General features: G+C 37.3%; 1 protein-coding gene across 4 annotated transcripts in view; it reads left to right on the top strand.

Annotated features, from left to right (window-relative positions):
- The window catches only part of CASK (calcium/calmodulin dependent serine protein kinase), a 225,486-nt gene that overhangs the window by 70,837 nt on the left and 130,582 nt on the right, over positions 1-24,067 (top strand). For all 4 annotated transcript variants that reach the window (XM_054189174.1, XM_054189173.1, XM_054189172.1 and 1 more), the window contains exon 3: positions 17,851-17,956. In XM_054189174.1, the coding sequence (XP_054045149.1) occupies positions 17,851-17,956 (106 nt within the window). The remainder of the gene's footprint in view (positions 1-17,850; positions 17,957-24,067) is intronic.

Genomic DNA, 24,067 nt, shown 5'->3' with positions numbered 1-24,067 from the left:
TTCTGGTATTGAAACAAACACAGACAAGCTTAGGCAAAACATCCCTTGCCTCCTGCCTGGAGACCTGATGTGGTCACCATTCCCCTGGCCACACGTAGCACTCAGTCCCTTCAGAGAGGCAGCGGGCAGGCGAGAGATGGGGTCAGCACGTGCTCGTTCCTCTCTGGAGCTGTGCCTCTTGGCCCTGTGTGGGCTGCTGCTCTCTGCTCCAGCCCCTGCCCTCTCCTCCTGCTCCAGCCTGATCCCTCTCCCTCAGTCCTCTTCTCCCTCTTGTTGTTCTATTGTGTCTTGTGTTTTTTGGTGCTTACTGCCCTCTCTTAAGCATGTTTTTACAAAGGCTCTATGAAGACTTGTGGCTCAAAGGCGCCATACATGTGGCTGATGGGACCCAGCTGTGTCCTGCAGTGGGTCCATTGTGGAGCCAACCGTGTCCAGCGCAGAGCAGCCACTCATCTCTTCCCGCTGAGGACACCCTGCAGCCCCATGCTACCAACACCTCACCAGTTATGCCCAGTACACAGACACGCACACACCACTTTTTAGGAATTTGTATGAATTTGCTCTTCTTTTTCTCTTTTTGGTCTTCGCCAGTCTTGCTTTTTCACCATTCTGTTTGAAGACTTGGTCATTCACTGTTGTCAGGTAATGTTGGAGTAAATTGATTACAGGTGAAATACAGCTGGAGTTCAGTGCAGCCTACTGTTTTGTTCCTCGCTTATCCCTTTGCGTGTTACAACATAAGAGAAATTTCTGCCTTGGTTCTGTTGTAATTTAGTAACTTCCATCTATGGAGCATAGTTTGTAACAATTTTTGAGGAATTATGGCCTGTACTTACCAACAGTCAAAGCTATTCACTGCTTCAGAGTATGGTAATCTGAGTTGCAGGTGTTGGTCTGAGGACTGAGGGTACATACATATGCCATTATGCGCAACAGTCTTTGAGGGTGGGGAAATATTTTAATATTTATTCTGTTTTTTTATAAAAATAATTTACAATTTGAAAACTTTTTCTTTAAGTCTTCCTTGTCATGCCAATGAAAACTGATGGGGAGAGATAGTTTCTTTATAAAATTGGGTATCTTCTGGGTTACTATTTAGAAAAGTTATGCTGTAGAAGAGAACTTTGGAGCTGGTCATGCTGTAGTGACAGTTTGTTTGCTGGTAGTAAGGCAGGTTTATATCCTGAATCAAACCTGTACCCACATGTGAGATTGCAGTAACTTGATTTCCCCTTGCTCTCAGTGCTGTTCTTCACCTTTACCTCTTGCAACTGGATTGCTGGATTTGGCCCAAGAAAAGTAGCGCCTTAGAATAGAAGTAGAACGACATGCCACCCTTTGTTTTTCTGAAATTGTGATTACTCTTCCTCGTAGCAAGCCTGGCACCTTCAGCTCCTGTACATGCTTTGTTTCCTCGATTTGGTGGCTGTATTTATGATCCAGTGGCCCAGAAAATAAATTAATACAATTGGTCTAGTTCTGAGGTTGCTTCTAAAGAGTAGGAGCTGCTACACTTGAGGGCACTGGCTTTGCTGAGATGATGCCAGTTTCAGGATTTGCTTCATCTGTCTTAGAAGATTCTGTCCTCCTTTTGTATCAGTTAGTATGGAATTTCTGAGTTGTGCATCACCTCACATTTGCCACATGATTTGCCAGATGCTGGGTGGCACTTCTGTATAGTTTTGGTTTGCTGTTCCTGCTATTAATGAGGATCTTTCTTACGGCAAAGATAAGAGTTCCTTACCTCGCCAAGTGGACCAGATTCTGGATTAGTATTCCTACAGATTGAATTTTCCACTGCAGTTGTCTGGGGCTGTGAGAATTTAAAGAATCTTGTTTCTTTCATAGTTGGATGGAGCCTGTCTGACAGCAGTCCTTGTCATGTGTTAGTAGAAAGTTAATTGGTGTTCAGTTAGACATTTGCATATAGGAAAAGTTGAACCTGTTGAAGAAAGACCCAATTTCCAACAGCGTTTAGAGGTTTTAAGGACTACAGTGGGGCAACACTTAAATTTTTTTGCAATGTGATACGTGTTATTACTTGTTTGTGTAAATAGTGATTTAGGTAGCTGTCAGTTCTCTGAAACGGTACAGGGAGGACAAACTTCCCTACAGTTAATTCTTCTCATGCTGTTCTTTAAATATATGGTGTTTCCTTGAGTATTCTTCCAAAGATGAATTCCACGTTAGCTTTTGCCACAGAAGTACAGTTTTTTGAGAGTACAAAAAAGAAGTTATGTTTTATGTCACAGACCTGCAGAAGAATCTTTTGAATAATAACAGGACCAGATGCATAAGGCAAGCCCAATGTACTTTTCACTGGTGTGTCTATAGGAATATCCATTCTCACACACTGACTTGGGAGGAATAATGGCTGCAATGAAGGTCTACTGTAACAATGTCAAGGTGGACCACTTTTCAATTGTGAAAATACACTCTAAGGCTGGTTGCCTTGTTGAGTAGTACCTCCAACCTTAATATTTGCTAAACAGCCAGTTGGAGCTCCATTCACATTTTAAGCAAGGGATACGCTGTGCTTAAGTGTCCATTCTTGACAGAGGTGGCCTGCAGTTTGAGGGGATTCCACTTCCAAGAAATGGTGATTAGGAGCTCCTGGAGTCTCTTAAATCTGATTTTAAAAAAGCAACCAATCAAACAAACAAAAAAAACACACAACCAACCAAAATTAACCAAACAACAACAAAATAACCACCAACAAAACCCCCCTACCTAATTTCATGAAGACTGATTTATTTATTTTTTTAACTATTCATAAGTTTCTTTGAGCAGTGAAGGCTACACGTACCTCCACTTCTGCTCTCTTCTCTCCACCCTCCCACTGCTCTGAAATTCCTTCAACATCTGGTCAGGCTCAACAGGGAACAAAAAGAAATGTCTTCGCAGTGTTTCTTTTGCTGTAATTGTAGGGCATGCATTCTGATAGCACTGACTGGCAGAATGTTAAAGCTCGTCAATTTTCCTTTCACATCTACTAGCATGATCTAGATGGGCATGCTTTCCATGTTTGCTCTTTGGACTTGCTTGTGGTCATTGGGTGATGTATATGTTGCATTTTGATGTGGTGCCATAACGGGGCAGCCATTGTAACAACATGCTAAAACAGGAAAAGGAGCAGTTTTGTTTATGTACATGTTGTTCCTCCATTATTGAGATGCAAATTGTAATTTTCATTTGGTTTGTAGGCTTTTGCACAAGGGCTAACCTGGAAGAGAGTCCTGAGATCAGGTAGTTTGCTTTGGTTGTTATAGCGATGGAGTTTATTCTATGCATCTGAATGGTTTCTGAAAAGAGTGGGGTGTTTCATGTATCAGAACTTCAACAAAGAGGTTGTAAAAACAAGCAAGCTCTGTTCTAGGCCTTTCTTTCTTAAGCCTGTTGTCTGGGCAGGTCCTTGTTGGATCCTGTTGCAACTCCGTGGGTCATTAGATCTTGAAAGATCATAGAAAGGGAATTTTTTTTCCCTTTCATCTCATGCTATGCTGATACTTTATTTCGATGGCCAAGTCCATTCTTCAACAGATTTTAACCACTCAAAGAATGGTCGAAGTCCAACTCAAAGATCAGTTATCGCTGAAGGTCTTGTAACTTAAAGTGTTAGGTGATTATACTGGAAATGTGTTACAGTAACGAGGGATATGTGTATACAAGAAGCAAAAGAAAAGTTTTGAACTTTTAAAATAAGAAAATGGAATTTTTACTAAACGTTTGTACAAGTTTTTTGTGCTTACTAATTACATTATGTGTAAATAATATATTTGTATATTAAAATCCTTTTCCAAACTAGAGACAATGAATCAGATTTCATTGCTATTAGCAGGCAACTGGTTTCATGTCATTTTTATCATGTGAATTTTATCAGTATTTTGGAAACTTGAAGATAAATTTGCTATCAAAAGATGGCAAAACAAAGAAAATAGTCTCTAGGAGAAATGGTTGTTACCTTTGTGCAGTATTACATACAGTAAGCTAAAGTTCAATAAATGTTTTCATTAAAATCTGTGGGCCATTGTAACTGTCCTCAAAGTTTAATTTGGCATATAACTTCTTAGATTTTGGTGCACGTATTTTTGCAAAAACTCGTAAAAGTGTGTTATGACAGATATGTCGTCATCTGCTTTCACCATTCTTTGATTCCAGTATTCATTGCTGGCAACACTTGGCACTTTTGTGTCTATGATTGTTCTTAAGTCGGCACAAGCATCACTTGAATAATATTGCTTGTGGTAACAAAAGGTTTAAATAGATTCCAGCTTCATGATTTTCTGTGGCATTTGGAAAACACAAGATGAAAGATCATTTAATTTAATAAAGCACATCTCAAGAATGTCGAAAAGTTCAAAGCTTTAGGATCAGCTTCAATGCTAAAGGTTCAAAGGTTTAAAAAAAGTGTGTTGAGAGCTTTAATTAATTTGTTTTCAGTTTAAGAATGTTATGGTGCAGTTTATTCTGTTTTAAAATCCTACTTACCTAGCAATTACAAATAGTCTTTCCAAACTGGCTGTATAGTATGTGTACAACATAGGATATATATAAAAACTGGATTAATTTCTCTGTGCTCTGAGGCAGTTTTATTTCCCTGTGTTTTCCTATGTTCCCTATTTCCATTTGTTCATGGATGAAGACTTACGCAACAGGATGATTTAAGCAGCCAAATCTTACTTCTCTATGGCAAATGGTGACTAAAGTACTGTAGCTAATAAGAAAAAGTGCAATAATACAGGTACAGTGGGATGTGTTAGAAAGCATGTGGATGTGCAAAACATGTACAGTGTGCTTGTATGTATTGCGATTTGTGAGCTGTAGCTTAGCACCAGTCCAGAACTGTCCATTTGGAAAATATCAACCCCATTTTCTTGGCATTCCATTTCTGGGAGTGTTTATTAGCTTATCCACAGTTTGTGTTTAGCTAGGCTAATAAATCCTCAAAAATCAGGGTCACTGTGACTTTCAAATGACCTTACATGTAGCTAGCTCAAGTCCATAATGGTTTATTAATTCAGGTATTGACTAGGAGAGACTATTCTGTATCATCATGCCCTGAAGCAGCATAGCTGTTTTGCATATACTGCATTTAAGCTAATAAATTCTGCTAGACCTGAGCTGGCTCTTAATACAATTGCAGATGCATATACAACCTGCATAAACAGCTCAAGGGTCTGCAAATTTGACTTTTTATGTCAAAGTCACAGGTGCGTAACTCATTCCCTTCCTATAGTGGGGAGTACACCCCTCCCTGCCTCAGTTTCTTGTCTTCCTCTGCCTACTGGAAAAATGAGAACGTGGTTGTGCAGCTGAGACACACTGAACAGGTGATTTCACAGAAGAGGTTTGTGAGGGAAGGGGGGTCAGGTTAGTATTTGCTTCCTCCTTCAAGGAAGGGGTGGGCAGTGCATCTTGTGCAACTAACTGTGCTTCAGTTTATTTTCAGGATCTAGGCAATGCTGCATTCAGCCTGAGAGTCATATGTTGTCGTGTTAAGACATGGTTTTGATTTTGTTGTGCAGACAGGAAAGGTGGTCTAAAGAATCTGCAGAATGGGTCATGGCTCTCTTAATTCAGCTGACCTATGTTAGTGTTATGTTTTACATTTCCAAGTACCCCGTCATGTCAATGAAATTTTTTATCCTAGTGCTATTTAATGCAGTTAATTAAAGACAGATACTTCTTTTTCCTTTTAACTTGTGAGGAAAGGAAATTTGGTTCTTTAACAAAAGAACCCTGTTAACTCTTTCTTCCAGTGGTCTTATCCTCTCTGCAAAATAGAACTTTATACAGATTATTGTCAGTTATTCTACTTCTGTGGACTTCTAAAATATATTAGTGGACATATGCTTTGATCACTTAATATATATGTTTATTGTTGCTTTTGCACTTTTGAGCAAGGAAAATGGGCAGCATTTGTAAGGTTCTGTTCTTACTCTAATTGATCATCATTTCATATTTGGATACCAAAGAAAGAAAATGGATCTCCTGCTAAGCGTGCAGGAGTGACGTAGTACAGATTAGTTGTTGGAACAAATTTGAGTCAAGCCTTTTAACACCTAAAAGAAGGTTCATTCAGTTCTGAGAGTGTTTTACATGCAAGTACTATGAGTGTAAGTACTTAGATAATCTTTACTCTGTCAAGCAGGAGCAGCAATCCATTATCCCCAGCTGGTTACTGCAAGGCTTTATGGATCGATGTCAGTCCCTCAAAATACACAGTGACAGTGAAGGAAATTGTTGTATATATTATTACCCTGTGGTTCTTGTCATTGACATCACCTGGAATTTCAGAGGCAGTGGGAAGCTCCCTCAGAACTTAGTTAAAAAGCCATGCATAGGTACTGTTTCCAAGTCTGTTATCTCCTGCTTTCTGATATAATTTCCAAATTTATAGATTGGATTAAGTGACCAAACTGTTTCTAACTCAATTTTTGCTAAGTATGAATTTTAGGTATTTTTTATTCCTTGTTCATCACCAGATAATAAAGAGGGGAAATGAAATACTGGTTTTTTTAACACTTGGGTGAGATTAAAGAAGTAAACTCTTTGTATCTGTATTGGGTGAAGAGGAATTGTTCTTTAAATATCATAAGAAGTGTGGGAATATTATGAGAGAAAATATTTCTCAGGTGATCTTTAATTGCTACAGGATTGAAATCAGTTCATAGGCAACATTGTCATTGGATAATTCTTTACGGGGATATGTGCCCTCTGTCAGTTTTGGCTGTTTTACAAAGAAAAGCATAAGTGACTATTTGTAAAATTTTGCAGTATTTCCAGCCTGTTGTATAACCAAGACAAGTTAGGCAAGTTAAAACCTTATTCCTATAGCTGTGACTTGAATGTTGCTAGAAACAAGTTTGAGCTCGGTTGCACTGGTTTCATCACTAACATTTGATCTTTGTGGAAAGAAAGGGGGAATGTATTTCAAGGGCACTGGTTTCAGAGACATGCAGGAGTATTGCAACTGCACAAGCAGAAAAGGTAAATTGTGCTCTTTAAAGCACTACGATCTTAATAACAGTATTTAAAAATATTTCATGAATATGTGGAAGTAATAAGTCTAGCTAAAACTTTGTTGGTTGAAAGTGCTGGTAAAGAATAAATTCTGTTGTGGTTTTTTTATTGCTGAACTAAGACGTGCACCTGTTCTACAAAACTTTCTTTAGAGTATGTCAGTTGACAAAAGAAAAAAATTCTACAACTTTTGGTAATAATTGCAAAGAGAAGCATGTGCAGAAGTGGAGCAAACCAAAACCAACTTTTTTGCTTATTCTCAATTACTAATGCTTGGAAAGCGTTTTCTCGTTCCTGACATTGTTCCATCACTGAACCAGGAAACAAATTTTGTTAACGTAATTATTCTCCAGCATTCAGACATCACTCTGCTACAGGATTTCCTAGTTAGACAGAATTGGTATCATCCTTAAAATTTGGCAGATAGTTGCCTATTACTTGGGGCGCGTCTCCACAGTGCACTGTAGATGCTGTTTGGCCTGGAGTTCAGCATGCTGTGAAGGAGCTTTCGGTACTCCAGCTGTCTCAGAACGCCAGCTTGCACTATTTTACCTGAGGAAAAGCTGTAAAGTGACCTGTGCTGCATGCTACAGCTACCACAACCAAAACATCCACTCACTGAGCTATGGGACATTGTAGAATTAATTTCATCACAGTAGATTGATATTTTAGATCCTGTTTTTGCCTGGGTTGTCTAGACTCGATAGGGCAAAATAGACTATTTCCTTTCCGGTATTAGTGAACAGCTGGTTTCATAATGGCTATGCAGAGCCTGGCAGTTCAAGACAAAAGAAACTTTGATCAAAGCAAACAAACAAGTAAATTTTGCCTGTATGAGAAGCATCTTAAGCAGTCATTTCCCTCTTCTGAGTGCCTTTGGGCACTCTGTTTCTGCCTGTTAGTGTTCAACAGCAGCAGTGTAATGGATTATTTAACCCTTCCTAGAACAGGAGTTAGGGACAGTTTGTCTAGACTAGCTCATTCTCTGAAGAATAGATTCCCTTTGTGTCTTTCAAATTCCAGACTGTTTCCTGTAAAATCGAGATCCTTTGTTAATATCAGAAAATGAATTTCCCTGTCATTATGTTGAGGAAAAGGCAAGGGCACAAACGAAAAGGCAATTCAAACAAAAAGAAAACTGCAAATATTCTAATGATCAGCAACAGAAGTAACTTTTAATTTTTCAGGATCAAGTAACATTCTTTTCTTGATAATGTTCTGTTACCTTCAAAGGCACTTACTTGATGTAATGTCATTACATTTTAGTACATGAGTACCAAAAACCTCATTTAAAGGACTGCAAAGTCTAACCTTTAGTTCATCTGACCTGCCTAATTTTGGCCAAAACATTAGAGATGTCAAAGTTTGGTGTAAAAAATTTTTCTGTCAATCTGAATTTAACATTGTTAATAATGCTCTTAACACGTTGTGAGAGATACATTGTGCTGGCCAAAGGCTGAAGAGAAAACATAAAAACACACATATATTCACACATACACCCCCTGCAGCAAAAATAATCCCCCAAAACAAACAAACAACAAAACAAAAACCCACCCTGTGTGATGAACCTTTAAAGAAGAGAAATTCCAGTGATTTAAACTGAACTACTTGCAAGTTCTAGCTTTCCAAAGCTTTTTGCCAGACTTCAAAGCAATAAACACTACTCTGTTATAGTTTTGTGGATTAAACAAAGAACTTCTGGCTCACAGCAGCAAACTGTTTAAATGTATTCTAGTTGTGTAATATGATTATCGATGTGTGCAGTGTAGTAGATTACTGGTGTAGTCATCAGCTCTGAATGGCTCTTTAGGCGTAGGAAGAGAATGGTCTTCCACAGAATCGGGATAAAAGGGTGCTTAGCCTTCGGTGTACCTTAATTATTTTAGGGTGGCATACTTTTTTGTTTGGTTGGGGTTTTTTTGTGTTCTTAGATCTGAAGTGTAATCATCGTTAATCATTTCAATGGTGTAAAACCGGCCAAACGTAAAGCTCTGTGCGGCTAAATAAACGCAGCCGCCTTTTGTATTCAGTTGCTGAGTACATACCAGATCAAAGTACGAGCTGTGTTGCCACCTAGTGAGAAATCTGTAGGTACGCGTGTTGAGTTGGAGTTACAGAGAGGAAAGAGAAATAAGACCTGACTTATCAGTTCATTTTTCAATTTTAATTAGAATTTCAGTTAATTACATGAAAGTATAAAGCTACTTCAAGTTAGCATTTCCTGATAATACTGTGAAATCTGGTGTTCTTAGTTTTCTGACTTCTTTAGTCTTAGGGAGTAGGACAGCAGTGTTGCAGTTGTGATCTGACATATTGTCAAACATTTTCAGCTGGTGCTGCTGTTGAGATGAGCAATGCTGCTGCAATCTGGCCATTTGTTTCTGTTGCTGTGCTGTATTGTGCTCCTAAGCGTTTGTGCAGATACCCAGAACTAGCCAGAACTAGTCTGGCTGAAAAATAGCTCTAAGGGGAGGGACAAAAAGATTGTTTGCAGTCAGATCAATTCCTTGATTGTGTTTATTGTGCAGTTGCACAAGCAGTTGTGCTAGCTTGAAGGGGAGAGGTGGTGCAACAGGGGAGACTGAGTTGTCAGAAGAAGGAACAATTGTTGCTTTTAATGGGGCTGCTAGTTTTAGATGTTTACCAGTTTTCACTACCAAAAAAAACCTGTGTAACTTTGTGAAATTATGTCCTTTCAGTCATTTCAGTAGACAACCACTGTGACGTTACAGCTGAGCATTTTGCCACTTCAGTCCTCCAGCCAGCGTGTAGCATTTTTACCAAATACATACCTTGTGTCTAATTGTTTTTCTATTTTTTGTTTTATTTTTTTAAAAAAGTTCCACAGCATATTCTACCAGATCAGCTGCTGCACATACCCTTCCTCTTCCCTCTGTTAAAGAATTCATTGTATCACAAAGTGTTTAAAATTGTGGTTTGTAGTATAGTATAACAACATGTGGTCTCTGGTAATTGGGAAGGTGTTGGGTTTCAGACTAATATGCAGTGCTGCATAACAGGTGGGAACATGGGATTTAATATAATATGATTATCCGTAGCGAACCCACTTTCATAATTTGATTGATCATGACTTGAGAGTCAATGACTATTTTCAATTTCCTTTCATCAATTATTGAAAACAGAGCAACGTTAGGAGAAAAGGAATGTGTTTCAGATTTTACAGCAGAGGTTCCAAAATGTCTTCAGCAGCAGCAGCCTCCATTTCTGTTTTGGAGTCCAAACTTGTTAAATTCATTTATGGAGTTTATAACACTATTTCTGATTATCATGTCCCTACTTGAGTTTGTGAAACACTTTTGAAACTGTTACTATGCAGCAGGGAGATCTACTAACAGTGTTTTGAAATACAGATTGTGCATCTAAAAAAAAAATAATCTGGGAAGTGTTGGTTTCACTTTTCTGTGTTTCCCCTCTTCTTCCTCTGTTCCCCTGCCTCACCGAACTTGATGGTTGAGTTATAAACCAAGAGGATGTAGAATGTAGAAAATCTTAGAGGACAGATAAGGGTTTATCCAATCTTTGCTCCTGCTTGGGGAAGATGAGATTTGATTATTATTTTTTTTTCATTGTGGTGGGTGTTTTGTAAAAAGTTGCTAAGAATTATCATTTAATTAAATGAAAGCAAATGATTTGGTTTTAATTATCCGCAATAGGCAGCAGTTCTTTCAGATATTCTTAAACATTTGTATTAGTTCAAGTTGATTCATTACCCAAAATACACCGTCTTATTGATGAAGCATTGCTTATTTGTATGGCAATAGAAATTAGGAAATGAGTAAAAGGAGGGAGGGTTTGCTTTCATGGACACAACTATACAAACCAACTTACCATGTCGGTCACATATGCGACTCTGGACAAGTCTGGTGGATGTATCAGAAGTTGTTAGAGAAAAGGAAAAGAAAATGTTTTTTTCACACCCACTTTCATGTTCTTCATAGCTGATGGACTATGAACTGAGGAAGGAAAATTGCCTTTTAAGTCTCCCAAGACACACAGATCCAGCTAAAAAGCCATGAATGTGCTTATATTTATGTACAAACACTGAGAAAGAATAGAGTAGAAAATGGAAGTTACTCAGAATTTATCGAGTGTCTATAAAGTCTGCTTCCACGAAATGGAGATTTCCATATGTTTCTGCATGAGGGGCTCAGAAATAGATTCTGGTTGTTGAGTATTAGATGTAACTGCATCCTGGTTTTCTTTCTTCATGTCATCGTTTTGTTTCTAAATGATACAGTAGCATTAAAACAAAAGATACTGACGGGAGATGGATTATCTCACATTCCCATTGTAATTGTTGATTACCATGGTGTTTTTATCAAGGGTCATTCGCAAGCTATATGCATTTGTTTCTTTTTAGTATGTTTTAAGCATATTTGTTAAGGTACAATATGGTTATACAATAAAGATTTGGTGATGATGGAGACACTTTGCAGGGAAAGTTGTGTACTTGTACTCGTGTTTTGCAGCATCCTAAGCATCTCCAAGTACTGGCTTTCATAGTCTTTCTTACTTGCTTTCTCCTTCCATGTTCCTTTCCTTTCTTTTAAGCCAGCTTCTGTACTTGAGATTGCTCACTGAGCCATTTCACACACTAAGACTGCATGATGCCGAGCTAGTGGGGAAAAAAATGAATGTTTTTTACTGAGTAAACACTGAAATGGTTTGGTCTGTGGTGTGACAAGCTCCAGGCTGCTGCACAGTGGAACAAAGGGCAAGAATGTGTGTGGGATGAAGGGAGAAACAGCCACCAGTTAAATCAGCTTGGCTACCGCCGAGCTTTAGCCACCCTAAAGTGTGTGGGAGGGGAGGCAGGAAAGCTTTTACTGCTTGTTGAGGCAAGGAGTCATTAACTGGTCAGATGTATCTGTGTGATGAGGAGACAGTCACATATCCCAGGAGGGCAGGCAGTGCGGTTTTAATTAAGAGAAAGGAGAATACTCTCTTGTGGAAGAAAAAACCAAAACATCTTTGGGGCAGAAACATCACTGTGGTTCCGTAGTACAGGAGTTTCATTGCCAATGTCAGTATAGGATGTTCCAACCTCCAGCTGCTCATTCCTGTTGCAGTATGTTGGCTTTGCTGAGAGCTTTTATTACTTCCTTGCTATATTATTAGAATAATAAAGTCTAAAAATAATTTTCACAGAGGAACAAGAATAAGCAAACAGAGAGGGGATAGGGAAACTTTTTAAGCTGGTATTGCCCTGAAAGTTCATCTGATTTTGGATGTGTGACCTCAGGTACAGTATGATTGGTTAAACTAGAGTTTGCTGTCATGCAAGATGTGTCGTGTGCTTGTTATGTGTTGTCTTGAGGCAGAAGTGTGTAGCGGTATGCTCAGCTTGGAGGTGATCAACTCTGGGGTCCTTTGAAGCATGGTGTCTAGTGCAGTCTTGGCTACTAGAAAATGAAGCAGACTTGTATTAAATGTAAGTGGCAAGTTTTTGATAATGGGGTGCTGCAGGGGTGGCTTCTGTGGGAAGAGGCTTGGGGCTGCCCTGTGCTGGACACAGCCAGTTCCAAACGGCTCCAACAGACCAAAGCTGAACCCATCAGCCACGTGTGTGACACCTCTGTGAAAAGATATTTCAGGAAGGGTAGGAAATGCTGGACTGAGGCATGGGGAGCGTGGAACAAAAAGAAGGAATGCCAAGATCAGGGAAGGAGGAGGTTCACCATGGCAGAGCACATATCCCCTGCAGCCTGTAGAGGACCCGTGCTGGAGCAGCAGCAAAGTGTGAGAAGGAAGGAGCAGCAAAGAAGAACCACTGCGTACCGAGCATGACCCACACACACCCCTGCACCACTCAGAGTTGGGGGGTAGAGGAGTCTAGAGTGAAGTTGAGCCTGGGAAAGGGAGGAGGAAATTTGTTGGTTTAATGTTTATCTTTTTGATTCCCTCTACCCAAATCAATAAGTAAGTATTTATTTTAATTGGCAATAAATTAACTTTGTTAATTAAGGCTATTTTGCCCACAATAGTAACCGGTAAGAAGTCTCCCTGTCTTTATCTCAACCCATGAGCTTTTTTTGTTCCTCTTCTTTATATTTTCTACCCCCTGCTCTGCTGAGAGTAGAGAGTGAGGAAGGGCTTGGGTGGGAGTTTAGCAGCTAGCCAAGGCTAATCCACAAGATGAAAAACAATGTGGAGTGAAACAGTTGGTGCTGAGGTCTCAGTGTCTGCCTTACACATGCATGCTTTAGGGGGTTACTTTGAACTAGAACTAGTCTGCCCTTGTGGCCTGTTCAAGACTGGAGTGTATCAGGCACATTTCTGAAGCACATCAATTAGTTTAGTTGTATCTGGAAGAATTCCAGTTGGAGTGGTCAGCAACTTCTCCATGATGCATACCAAATGATGCTAGAATTACATAACCAAATGAAAAAAGTGTATTGATTTCCTTTTAAAACTTAGTACTATGACATCTATTTAAATTGTATATAATCATATTCTCACTGTACAAAATATATAGAAGCATTTTAAGCAAGAAGTTTACTACTGATTTAGACGCTTCCTTTCAAAATACTGTCATACCCAAGCTGTGGCTGGAGAACTAATCCTTTAAAGGACTGAGCCTGAAAAATCAGAATGCTGTTTAAAAATGTTGTATGTCTTCCATCTTGCTAAGAAACTTGATGCCGTCCTTCCCCCCAAAAGATGTGGCTGCTACAGTCTGTGCATGTCACTTTTAAGACATTAAAATGCTGCTGTAATCCAGGCTGCTAGAGAGCATCTAATTCTTCCATGCTGTAGGATTCCATGACCTTACTTTCAAAATACGTTCAGTATGTTTGAGATGTTTTAAAACCTTGTGTATCAGATTTTGAAAAGAAATTAGGTGTTGGCAGAATTGTCAGAGATGCATAGGCTATTAGGTAGTTAACTCCCATGGAAATTTTAAGTGATGCTCGTGTTTTATATTTTCTATCAACGAATGACATATCTTTCTTTACAATTATTTAGAACAGTTATCTTTTTAGTGCTTCCAGCAATTAATTTTCAGGGTCACTATCAAACACAAGGCTGCATTTTCTCTGTGTGGTGGTTATCACTGGGAATTCCCTTTTCCATCTTAGAAGTCTGAACTTTCATGCCATTTTAACAACTTCAGTGATTCTCTCTAATTAGCCATGTATATAATGGAAACTAGAACTCGCCTCTAGTTGCTAAAAACAACCCTCAGGATTCATAAACAGACTGAAATTCTGGAACATTTATTGGTAGCGGTAGTGCAAAATGACAGCTTTTAAATGCTTTTCAAATTATGATGTATCAGACTGTGTGCTAAGCAAGTTAAATGAAACACCACATCTTTCTGCTATTTCTGGTTGTATACCAATACCTTTCAAGCAGTTGGCAGAGAAACTTTTTAAGTTTGTGCTTTTAAACCTTGCTGTTCTATTTATTTTCACTGTTGTCATTAATGTTTAATTTTGAAAGAAGTGCTGACAGAGAAGTCTTAAAGAATGGAGTGGAAAGTGATTTCTTCAGCCATATCAAGAAGAGAAAAATTAATTGCTGAAGTGTCCAAAAAGGATTCAAATGTAAAGTAAAATAGTCCAGCAATTAAAAGATGACAGTTTGTGTTAGATTCTAAGACCTTGTCTTGCCTTAGGGTCTGTTCTTTTAGCTAAATTTTGTTTACTAGTGAAGGAGACTGTTCTAAATATGAGATACGTAACCATTAGTAAATGGTGCATGTCACCTCTTGCTGCTTAAAGCTGATTTACTCCACTGGCAGATTCTGGAGCTGTCCTAAAGCTCTTTTAGGTGTTTGGAATATGAAAGGCTTATTTCAGTATGGGATATGTGTGACCTTCATTACTAAACAATATGGCTAAAATACTTAGCAGAGGTTTAGAAAACTTAATAGGAGGTAGCAAATAGTTCACATGATGTTATGTTCAGTATGATAAATTACAGATAATATGATGGCTTACAAGACAATAATGGGATTTTTCTTAGGAAATCTTCAGTCACCTGCTTGCCACCAAACACCTTCTTAGTTTTATGTTGTATTCAGAACTGAAACAGTATCTTAGGCACTTGGGATTTTAATTACATCTTGAGGAATACGTGGAGATGAAATTTAATTCAGTCTGGCAAAAACATTTAATAAAGGATTGAGTAGATGATGATATCTTTTTTTTAAGTGAAAACAATGAAATATATGTGCCATCTCTGCCTTTTCTCCTCCCTCTCCTCTCCTTTCCTTTTTACTGGTCTTAAACATGACATATTTTGACATTTGGGTCACAGTCCAAATGGACTTCAGAATCCGTCATCTCTTTCCTGCCTTGTGGCTTTGTTGAATCAAGGTGGTATGTGCTCCTCTCTCTCTTTGTACCTAGTTTTCTTCTTCCTTAATAGGTCTACTCTTAAACAAGTCCCTGCTATTTTTCAAGTAGGACTTTTTTCTGCTTTTACCCCCAAGACCCGTAAGTCATACAAAACCTTGTTCTGTGACTTCCGTTCATTTGTTTTCCTGTTTGGAGATTTTATTTTTCACTTTCTGTTTCTCCTTCCTCTGCTGCTGATGCTCAGGCTGTAAGCAATTTTTTCACTCATGCAGTATTGCACAAAGAAATGAGGTAAATGACAGCATATAGTCTGTTCCTCACAGTTCTACTTCCCTTCAAAATATAGGCAAAGCCCACAAGAAATCAATACAGTGGCCAAACTAAACTATTTTGAACACAACTTTTACCCATAAATAAAGCAGTCTTTTCTGTAGTTTGCTATTGGATTTTCATTCTGCGTTCCATCTAAAATAGGTATCAGATGCTATGGTGAAGTGTGGTAGCATTAAAGTCTTTAATTTGTAAGAGACAAAATAAAAGTGCCGTTTTCTGGAGATCATAGTCATTCATAGCATCACATCGTTTTCTGTTCTCGTATGCTATCTGTCGGTAGGCTTACCTTTGATCCTGTTTAGGAAAGACTGGATGTGTACTTCAGTGAAAGAGAAGAACCTCACTGCCTAGAAAAGTGGTGGCAATCATTTAGTGGTGCATCAATGCCTAAGTGCGATGGAAGGGAACATTACAATATAGGTTTAGAAGTTCCTCTATATGAAGGTAGTGTAAAAACTGATATGTGAGTATTTTCAATAGTGAAAGATATACTGCAGTTTTCTTACCTGTTAGAAACTCTGTATAAAGGACAAATTTTACATTAATTTCTTTATCTAAATTTCTTCTGCGTCAGTGAGAGAGAGTTGTTTGCTTCTTTTTGATGCTCTGTTTGCACTTCCTAAGATGACGTTATGTAATGGTTTCTAAGGGGTCGCTTTGCTCATTTTGCTTTTAGATTATATTTGCAAGGATGTGGGGGAGGATGTACGTAATGCAAGTGTAATATGAAAGTTCTAGTAAGAAAATTTGCACTTTGTGAACCTGAAAATTTTTCTTGGATTAAAATTCAGTCATTTCCAAATTCTGAGCATTTCTTCTGAATTTGTAGCTGACTAAAAGATCGAAAGTTTAGTGTAAATCTGAGTAACCTATTAAATGCTTCACATAGAAGAATGCTCATCTTGCTGCTGGTATTTTTGAATGTTAGAAATGTCATAGGACACATATGAAAACAGTGCACTTTAAGTTTCTTTCTAGTGTAGCAAAACACTATGGTAAGTATTTTCAAAACAAGAAATTGTATTTATATTTTCCCATAAATACATATGTAGGTCATTTTTGAACAATGAACAACTGTATGGAAAGAGAATAGAAAAGTAAAATGTCTGCTTCAGAATGCAGACTAATATTTCCCTTCATTCTCAAATTATCATTCAGGATTTTGCTATTTTTCTAGAATACTACTGGTAAATTAAAAGGGAAAAAAAGAAGTTTAAGGATGACTAAATAACAAAAAATACCAAATAGTTTCAACAAAGAAGAAAGAAAATTAATTCAGTGCGGTTTGGTTTTTTTGCATTTCTATACTAGCAGAAGGATTGATTTGTGATCAGAAAAAGAGTTGTTTAATTAAAACTAAAATCTCTTAAGCTTTGAGTCACAGTGGTTTCTGCTCTTTCTTTATTCACAACTGTTTCTACTTCTCTCCCTCTTCTCTAGAACAGAGATGCAAGCTAATATGCACTGGTTAAAATTTATGCCGGTGTAATTTCGTATGTTGTGATGTTGTTTTTATTTCAAAAATCACTATTAAAGAAGTAAACTTCAAGAAATTTAAACATAAGAAAAAAAATCTTCTTTACTTACAAGGGTGGTCAGATACCAGTATAGGTTTCCTAGACAGGTTGTAGAGTCTCCATTCTTTGAGATGTTCAAAACCCAACTGGATGTGGTCTTGGGCAACCTGCTCTAATTGACTTTGCTTTGAGCTGAGGGATCAGACTAGAGACCTCCAGGTTTTATAGTTCAGTAGTGTGATGAAAGAGCCTGTCTTCTGTATTTGGAGATAATTTTGCTGTGATGTTGGATATGTAGGATGAAGATCTTGGTGTAGCCTGCAAATGTGCATTAAAGGATCTTATTACCTTACAGTTCTTCAGATTATGACCAAAGAAATCTTTTAATAGGTCGAAACAAAAAAACCTATTAAGTTTCCTGTGTTTATATTTTGAGATCTATGTCAGGTTTTTTAACTTAATTTCACACAAGTTCTGAAGGAAAATCATTATCATTCAGCTGTGTTCTTAATAAAGATTAAAGAATTTATTAGAAATTTAGATGTGTGTGTGTTTCCAAACTTTGTGTTTCTAATTGTTTTAAATTTTTTTATTTTTTTTTTATTCAACAGCTTGATTATATAGTTAATACACTACCTCATTGTCTTCCACAGATCTGAAGAGGGAAGCCAGTATTTGTCACATGCTGAAGCATCCTCACATTGTTGAACTCTTGGAGACATACAGCTCAGATGGAATGCTTTATATGGTCTTTGAGTTGTAAGTTTCTCTCTTTGATTTTTACCTTCCTTGTTGCCATTTGTGAAATAAGATCCTAAAAGTATGTCTGCTTCCACCTGCTTCTTTTGTAGCTCAGAATTCTTGAGTGCTATGAAAATATTTATTTCTGGCAAGTACAAGTTGTCCCAAATAAAAAAAGTTGTCACACTGGCTAAGTGGCTAACATCAGGCTGACTCTTTATAGCATGCTTTCTAAGGGCAGACATGCTCTTCATTGGTGGCTACTGTGTCCCTAATAGTGTACATGAAAACAAGTTAAAAATCAGCTGATAGTCATTGTCTTTGGGTAACTGATGGTATTCTATTGCACTTGTGAAGTTTTTTTTGGTTTTGTTTCTTTTTTTCTGTTTTTTTTTTCTTTTTTTCCCCGACTATTGTTTCTTTAGCACTGCTTTTCCTTTATTAGATAAGAAATTAAAGCTTACTGGAGTATTTAAGTATTCTTGTAAATTGATATACCCGTTCACATCATATGAAAAGAAGTATTTGTCTAGAAGATACGTTTTGGAAGCTTGAATGCAAGCTTTTAGTTACCATTGGTATATAGAAGGGTGAGCAAAGCATTACTTTTCAGCAGCGTACAGTTATTTTTAATTCATAACGAGAAACAAAAGGGAGGGCAGCCCCTAAATGGCTGTATTCCTTCTTTGAGGGAAAATTATTAGCCCTTCTTGAGTTAGGTTTTAGCTAACGGTGAAGGACAATGCAGAATGCTAATTTGTGGATCTTCTGTATTTGATCTTCCTTGTCTTCTCTGTAACTATCTTGTCTTCTTTTTATGTTCCCCATATATGCATTCCTAGTGTGTCGGGTTATATGTGTTCATACCTCTGATTTCTCTGATCTTCCTCCATTATTTTTTCTGATGCATTTGGCCTGCTTACGTTGGAGCAAGCCACATCATGCCAGTGTGTTAGGTCAAATTGGCATGTCCACTAGAGCCAAATATTTGACTTGAGATATGCACTTAAAAAATAATTCTCAGATGTTAGTTTTACCATTGAGGTAGAGAAAAAGTAAAAGAAAGTAGTAAATCTGAAAATTTTTGCTTGGAATTCTTCTGCTTTTTTTTTTTCTTTTAGGTGAGTTTATAAACTTATGATTGTGTGAAATAGTTGTTTTATGCTTTCTGTAAGTTTTGATTCTGACTTTGTTTTTTATTCTGTAAATCCCAAAGCATGGACCAAGGGACTTTAATTATACTATTATGAAATAATTATGTATACCTTGGGGAGACATACTGTGATAATTAACAAGATTTTGAAATGGAAAAAAGGTTTTGCTTCTATTTTTACCATGCCAGTAGCTCAGAAATATGAGACAAAACCAGTAATTATTTTTTAATGACAAGCCTATTATCATTTATGTTTGTATACATAAAAAGTAATTAGGATTACTACACAAATACTGTACCTGACTTCAGGCCACATGAAAGAAGGAAATATGAGGCTAAATTATTTGAAGGATAATAATGCTTCGCCATCTCATATGTCCTTGTCTCCCTTATACACTACAAGACATCACTCTTTTGTAACAAACAGAGATAGAAAATGAGACAGTAGGAACACCTGTGCTCAACACGTAGCAGGGAATGGGAGAGTTGTGGGCGCAATGTGTTACGCTGGAGGGGATGCTTTGGTAAAGTGACTCAATGGAAGAGTGATGTTTGCTGTGGAGTAAGACTGCATTGTCTGGGTGGCATACATGTCTGCGTGACCGTATGATTCATGTGACCATAATAAGAAACTTATAGTTAGTAGAAAAGCGTCTGTGTATTTGTAGGTAGCTTATTTTCCCTTGTACTGCTTTCTGTTAAATACGCCATTGTTATAACAAACTTAACTGCTTTGCAACTAAGTTCTGTCTACAGTGATAAAATATATTTTATTAGGGCCTAGTTACTCTGAAATGACAGAAAAAGGGAAGACAACACAGATCTGCAGAGGAGATACAAGCCCAGCTGGTGATGGGCTCTCTGTGAACTGGCAGATGCTTTGCATGAAAATTAATTCAGGTCCAGCACATGAAATGCATGCAATAACCAAACCTAAAACTTTGTGTCGTCAATTACACATAAATAATACGTGTAGTTCCACTACTGTTTCATAAGCTTTTTAGCTACATGGAGCAGCTGCTAAAACAACCTTAAATATCTTGCCAAATCTATTGTTACAAAGAAGTACAAGTTAAATAAGCAAATCCGGCATATATCTGATAACAAGAGATGGTTCCACTCAGGAAAAAATCTGTGCCCAGTTTTGAAAACTGTTGTTACAATAAACACTAAAAAAATCAAGTCACAATTCATAGAACCATTGATGAACATGAACAGTAGCAATGAAGTTTAACACCAAAAAATTAGCTCTGTTTTTAACCACTATTTATACACAAATTCAAGCATTCTTTAGAATGGGGTCATAATGTCACGTTACCAGTAGGTAGCCGTTAGGTACTGGTGTAATAAACTGCACAGAAGCAGCTGACTGTAATAGATGAAGGGCATATGTAGAGTAAGAAGTAGAGCCGGTCCCAGAAAGTCTTATTCTTAAAGTAAAATTATTATTTTAAAAGTATGTGCCTGTGCCAGGTAATTTCACACACACACACTGCAGCTGCTCCCCAGAAGGGTAATGGACTCTTTCCACTGATGGAAAAGATCCCTGAGAGGCTCTAGAGAGACCTTGCATCTGAGATAGGGCCAGCTCTACAGGCTTTACCGTACAGTCGCAATTTTCTTTCCCATTCTGTGGTGTTATTTGCTGACAGCTGTATATCAAGTGATCCATCATTAGTCTTGAGTTAACTGTGACCTTTTACCTAATACAAGCGTGTAGTCAATAGAAGTACATCAAACAGACATATTTTACAGTGTCAAAACAGGTGAAAGCGATCTTTCTTTTTTTTTTTAAGTCTGTGCCTTGCAAAGGACAAAATAATATGTAAAATTCTCCTGCTATTTAAAAATTCCATTTATGAAATTGGGTGCAATCGGCTTTCTTTTGTATTTGTTCAACAATATGCTATTCTAGACAGTGCTGTCTCTGTCACGTGATGTTTGCGTGGTAGTTCACGGATGGGGAGGGGGGAGGAACACTGGTTTTATATAGAATCCTGTTTTCTGTTTGGTATGTAACTGTCACACTCGCTTTTATAGTCTATTGCTTGTTACATATTTTTTTCCTAATGGCTATTGGACTTTTATCAACAAGAATACTTTGAGAAGGGACAGCTACTTGCAGTATTTCTAAAACAAAGCAAATATTCCATTTGAAGTGTCTGAGAACCACATTTTAGACTTGGAGTACATTATATGGAGTTTATCCTCAGTATAATCAAAGTATGTGGACTGAGTACTTACCTTTCATGCTGAAGAGCTCAAATACACGAGTAGTGAGTGAACTGCAGATAGCTTAATATCTGGTCATTTGCAGAATATTGTCTCATTACTCTACATAGGTGGTTTTGCTTTTCTTAGCGTGTTCTAAGAGATATTTATCTCTTGGGACAATAGAAGAACTGATCTTATTTAGATTCATCAGTTGGACTGTGTATATATATATATAGTTACATACATATAACTTTGCTGTTTAACCTAGCTACCATGAAAATAGTCTTTAAAGTCTCAAGTTCATAAAAGTGGTACTTCAAAATGGTTGCAGTTACTTAGGTTTATGTTAAGCGTAAGCTGATGAGCATTTAAAATGACGGTACATTCAATCATGCAGCTTCGTTTGAAGTGTTAAGAAAAAAAGAAGAGAAAAAATGAATGCTATTTATTTATTCTGCTTTGTTACAATACTGTGAAGTAGCACAGTTCTTAGTTTATGGAGTGAAGTCTTTTTTTCATTATTTTACTCAATCATGTTAGGATTCCAGTTATGGTTTTATTTTCAAATGCCATCTCACCTGTAGTCCTTTATCTTTTATATGGCTTTACTGTACTTCTGTTCTTTCATACTTGCGTAATACATTATCTAGGATAAAAAAAAGGTCTAAAAGTAAAATCAAAAGAAACTAAAATCTGTAATTTTCACACCGAAACAAGTTGCTGTGATTACTGAAAGCAAATAGTTTGAGATGCTTCGAGATTTAAAGTTTGGGCCAGATTTTCAAAATATCCAATGAAAGGAAAAACTTTCAAATTCATTTTGAAAAGCTTACAGTACACTTAGAGAAGTCATTAAATTAGAGATTCTGTCTGTCCTAGCTTCAGACATTTAAAAATTACACTCTAAATCTGAGGCATCTCTGTACGTGGTTTTTTTTCCTGTGGACTGAAAGGGAGCCTAAAGTGACTAGCTCTAATTTTAAATGCCTTAGAAATCAGGATTTTTATCTTTCATAATAAGTAGCAAAATTTGTCAGGGCAACTGAGAATTCAGAGCACTGAGACATTGATGCATTGAAATTTCAGCATTTATTATAACTAAATACCATAGGCTGCTAAGTTGCATTATTTCAGCAAAGCTTCAGAAGACCCGCTTTTAAGCAAAATTAACTGGTAGAAGTCAATATAAAATGTTGGTGCATACACTTTTTTTTTCAAAAGTTTGTATAAAGATGAAGTAATTCAGACAGTATTGCTATAAAGTGAGTATTTTTGTATGGCCCCACGATACTGGCTGACATATGGAGGTTTTAACATTAAATTGGAGTATGGATTAAACATTTCATGTTAGGTATGGTACTACCTGCGTATTACCACCAAAACTAGTGTTTTTTTAGGAAGCATATGTGCTATTTAATAATCAGGTTGGACCATTGCTGGGAAAACACTCATAGAAAATTGTTTCCAAGCACACCTGTTTAGAATTACTTACTCCCCCTAAGATCATCTTCTACGCAGTGATTTAGGAATTATTACTCAATGAAGTTTGTCCGTTGTTTGTGACTAAATGGAATGAGTTAGTTTATGAAAAGCTCTGAAATCCATCTCTTGGCTGCCAGCAAAGTTGTAAAAATGTCTCAATCTAAAGTACTGAAACGCCTCTATACAGATGCTCATTTAATTATCTGGAATGAGCTAAACCCTGGATGCATGGGCAACGTATAGGAAATAAGAGTTTCTGTACTTTTTGTCCTAATTTTCAGAGCTTACTACATAAGACTTCAAGAAAAGTTAAATACTGCATTTTTCAAGTTAATTTATGGCAGTTTATTTGTAGTAATTGAAGATGAAGTAATCAAAGTATATAAAAACTGTCCAACTGAAGGAAAAAATGCCATTGTGAGCAGGCCTTTAACACAGGGTATAAAACTCAGTAAACTTGGTTATGAGCAACGTGCCAAATCTTTTTTTTTCTTCTTCTTTTTAAGTAACAATTCAATTCCCTAAAGCAGTGCTTCTCAAACTTTCTGATTCTTCGTCAATAAATGAAGTTGAAGGCCACACCTTACTAGGTCATCTGCGAATTCAAAGCTATCGTACCCCAGTATTAAAATGTAGATCTCTTCTGGAGTACACTGTCTATTCTTCAGAATGACTATAAGCCTGAGAACAGATTTCTACATTGAGTATGACTCAGGAGTAAACTTTCCGGGCAGTTTGCAACTTACCATAGCTTTGTGCAGAATAGCAGAAAGGTTTTCTAAGGTGCAGGGTAGCACTGATCAGAGCTACGGAAACATTTATCTGAAGTGCTGAGGTCCAGGCATAGTTCTGCTAAATTATGGAAAAATCAATAGTAGAATATGGGAAATTGGGGGACGTAGTTAGTACTGACACCTAAAACAATTCAGATGCGGTGGTGTTTGTTAATTCCCTTTTCAGAGTTGCTTTAGCTGGCACTTTCCGTGTAAATACCATAAACTGGCCCAGTCGGCTTATGTAGGTTCCGTGAGTGCCCTCTACTGGTATCAGATGATTCTTAGATTATGAGCGTGCTGTAATTTTACCAACTTTTTTTGCGTCTTCCACTTAGGTCTTCAGCATGTATATATCCCTGAGTGTTTATTTTACTGGGTTTTAACTTATCTTATTTTTTTTTATTTTTATGGTTTTCACATGCCTAATGCTGATAGTCCTTAAAAAACCTTGAGACTTCCTGAACTTTTATTTCATCTGTATCTCAAAACTTTAATGCTCTGGCA

This window comes from Rissa tridactyla, chromosome 1 (genome assembly GCF_028500815.1).
Source record: "Rissa tridactyla isolate bRisTri1 chromosome 1, bRisTri1.patW.cur.20221130, whole genome shotgun sequence".
In the NCBI taxonomy this organism is placed as follows: domain Eukaryota; kingdom Metazoa; phylum Chordata; class Aves; order Charadriiformes; family Laridae; genus Rissa; species Rissa tridactyla.
The sequence above is the reverse complement of the archived record's forward strand: the minus strand, read 5'-3'. Positions and strand labels throughout refer to the sequence as shown.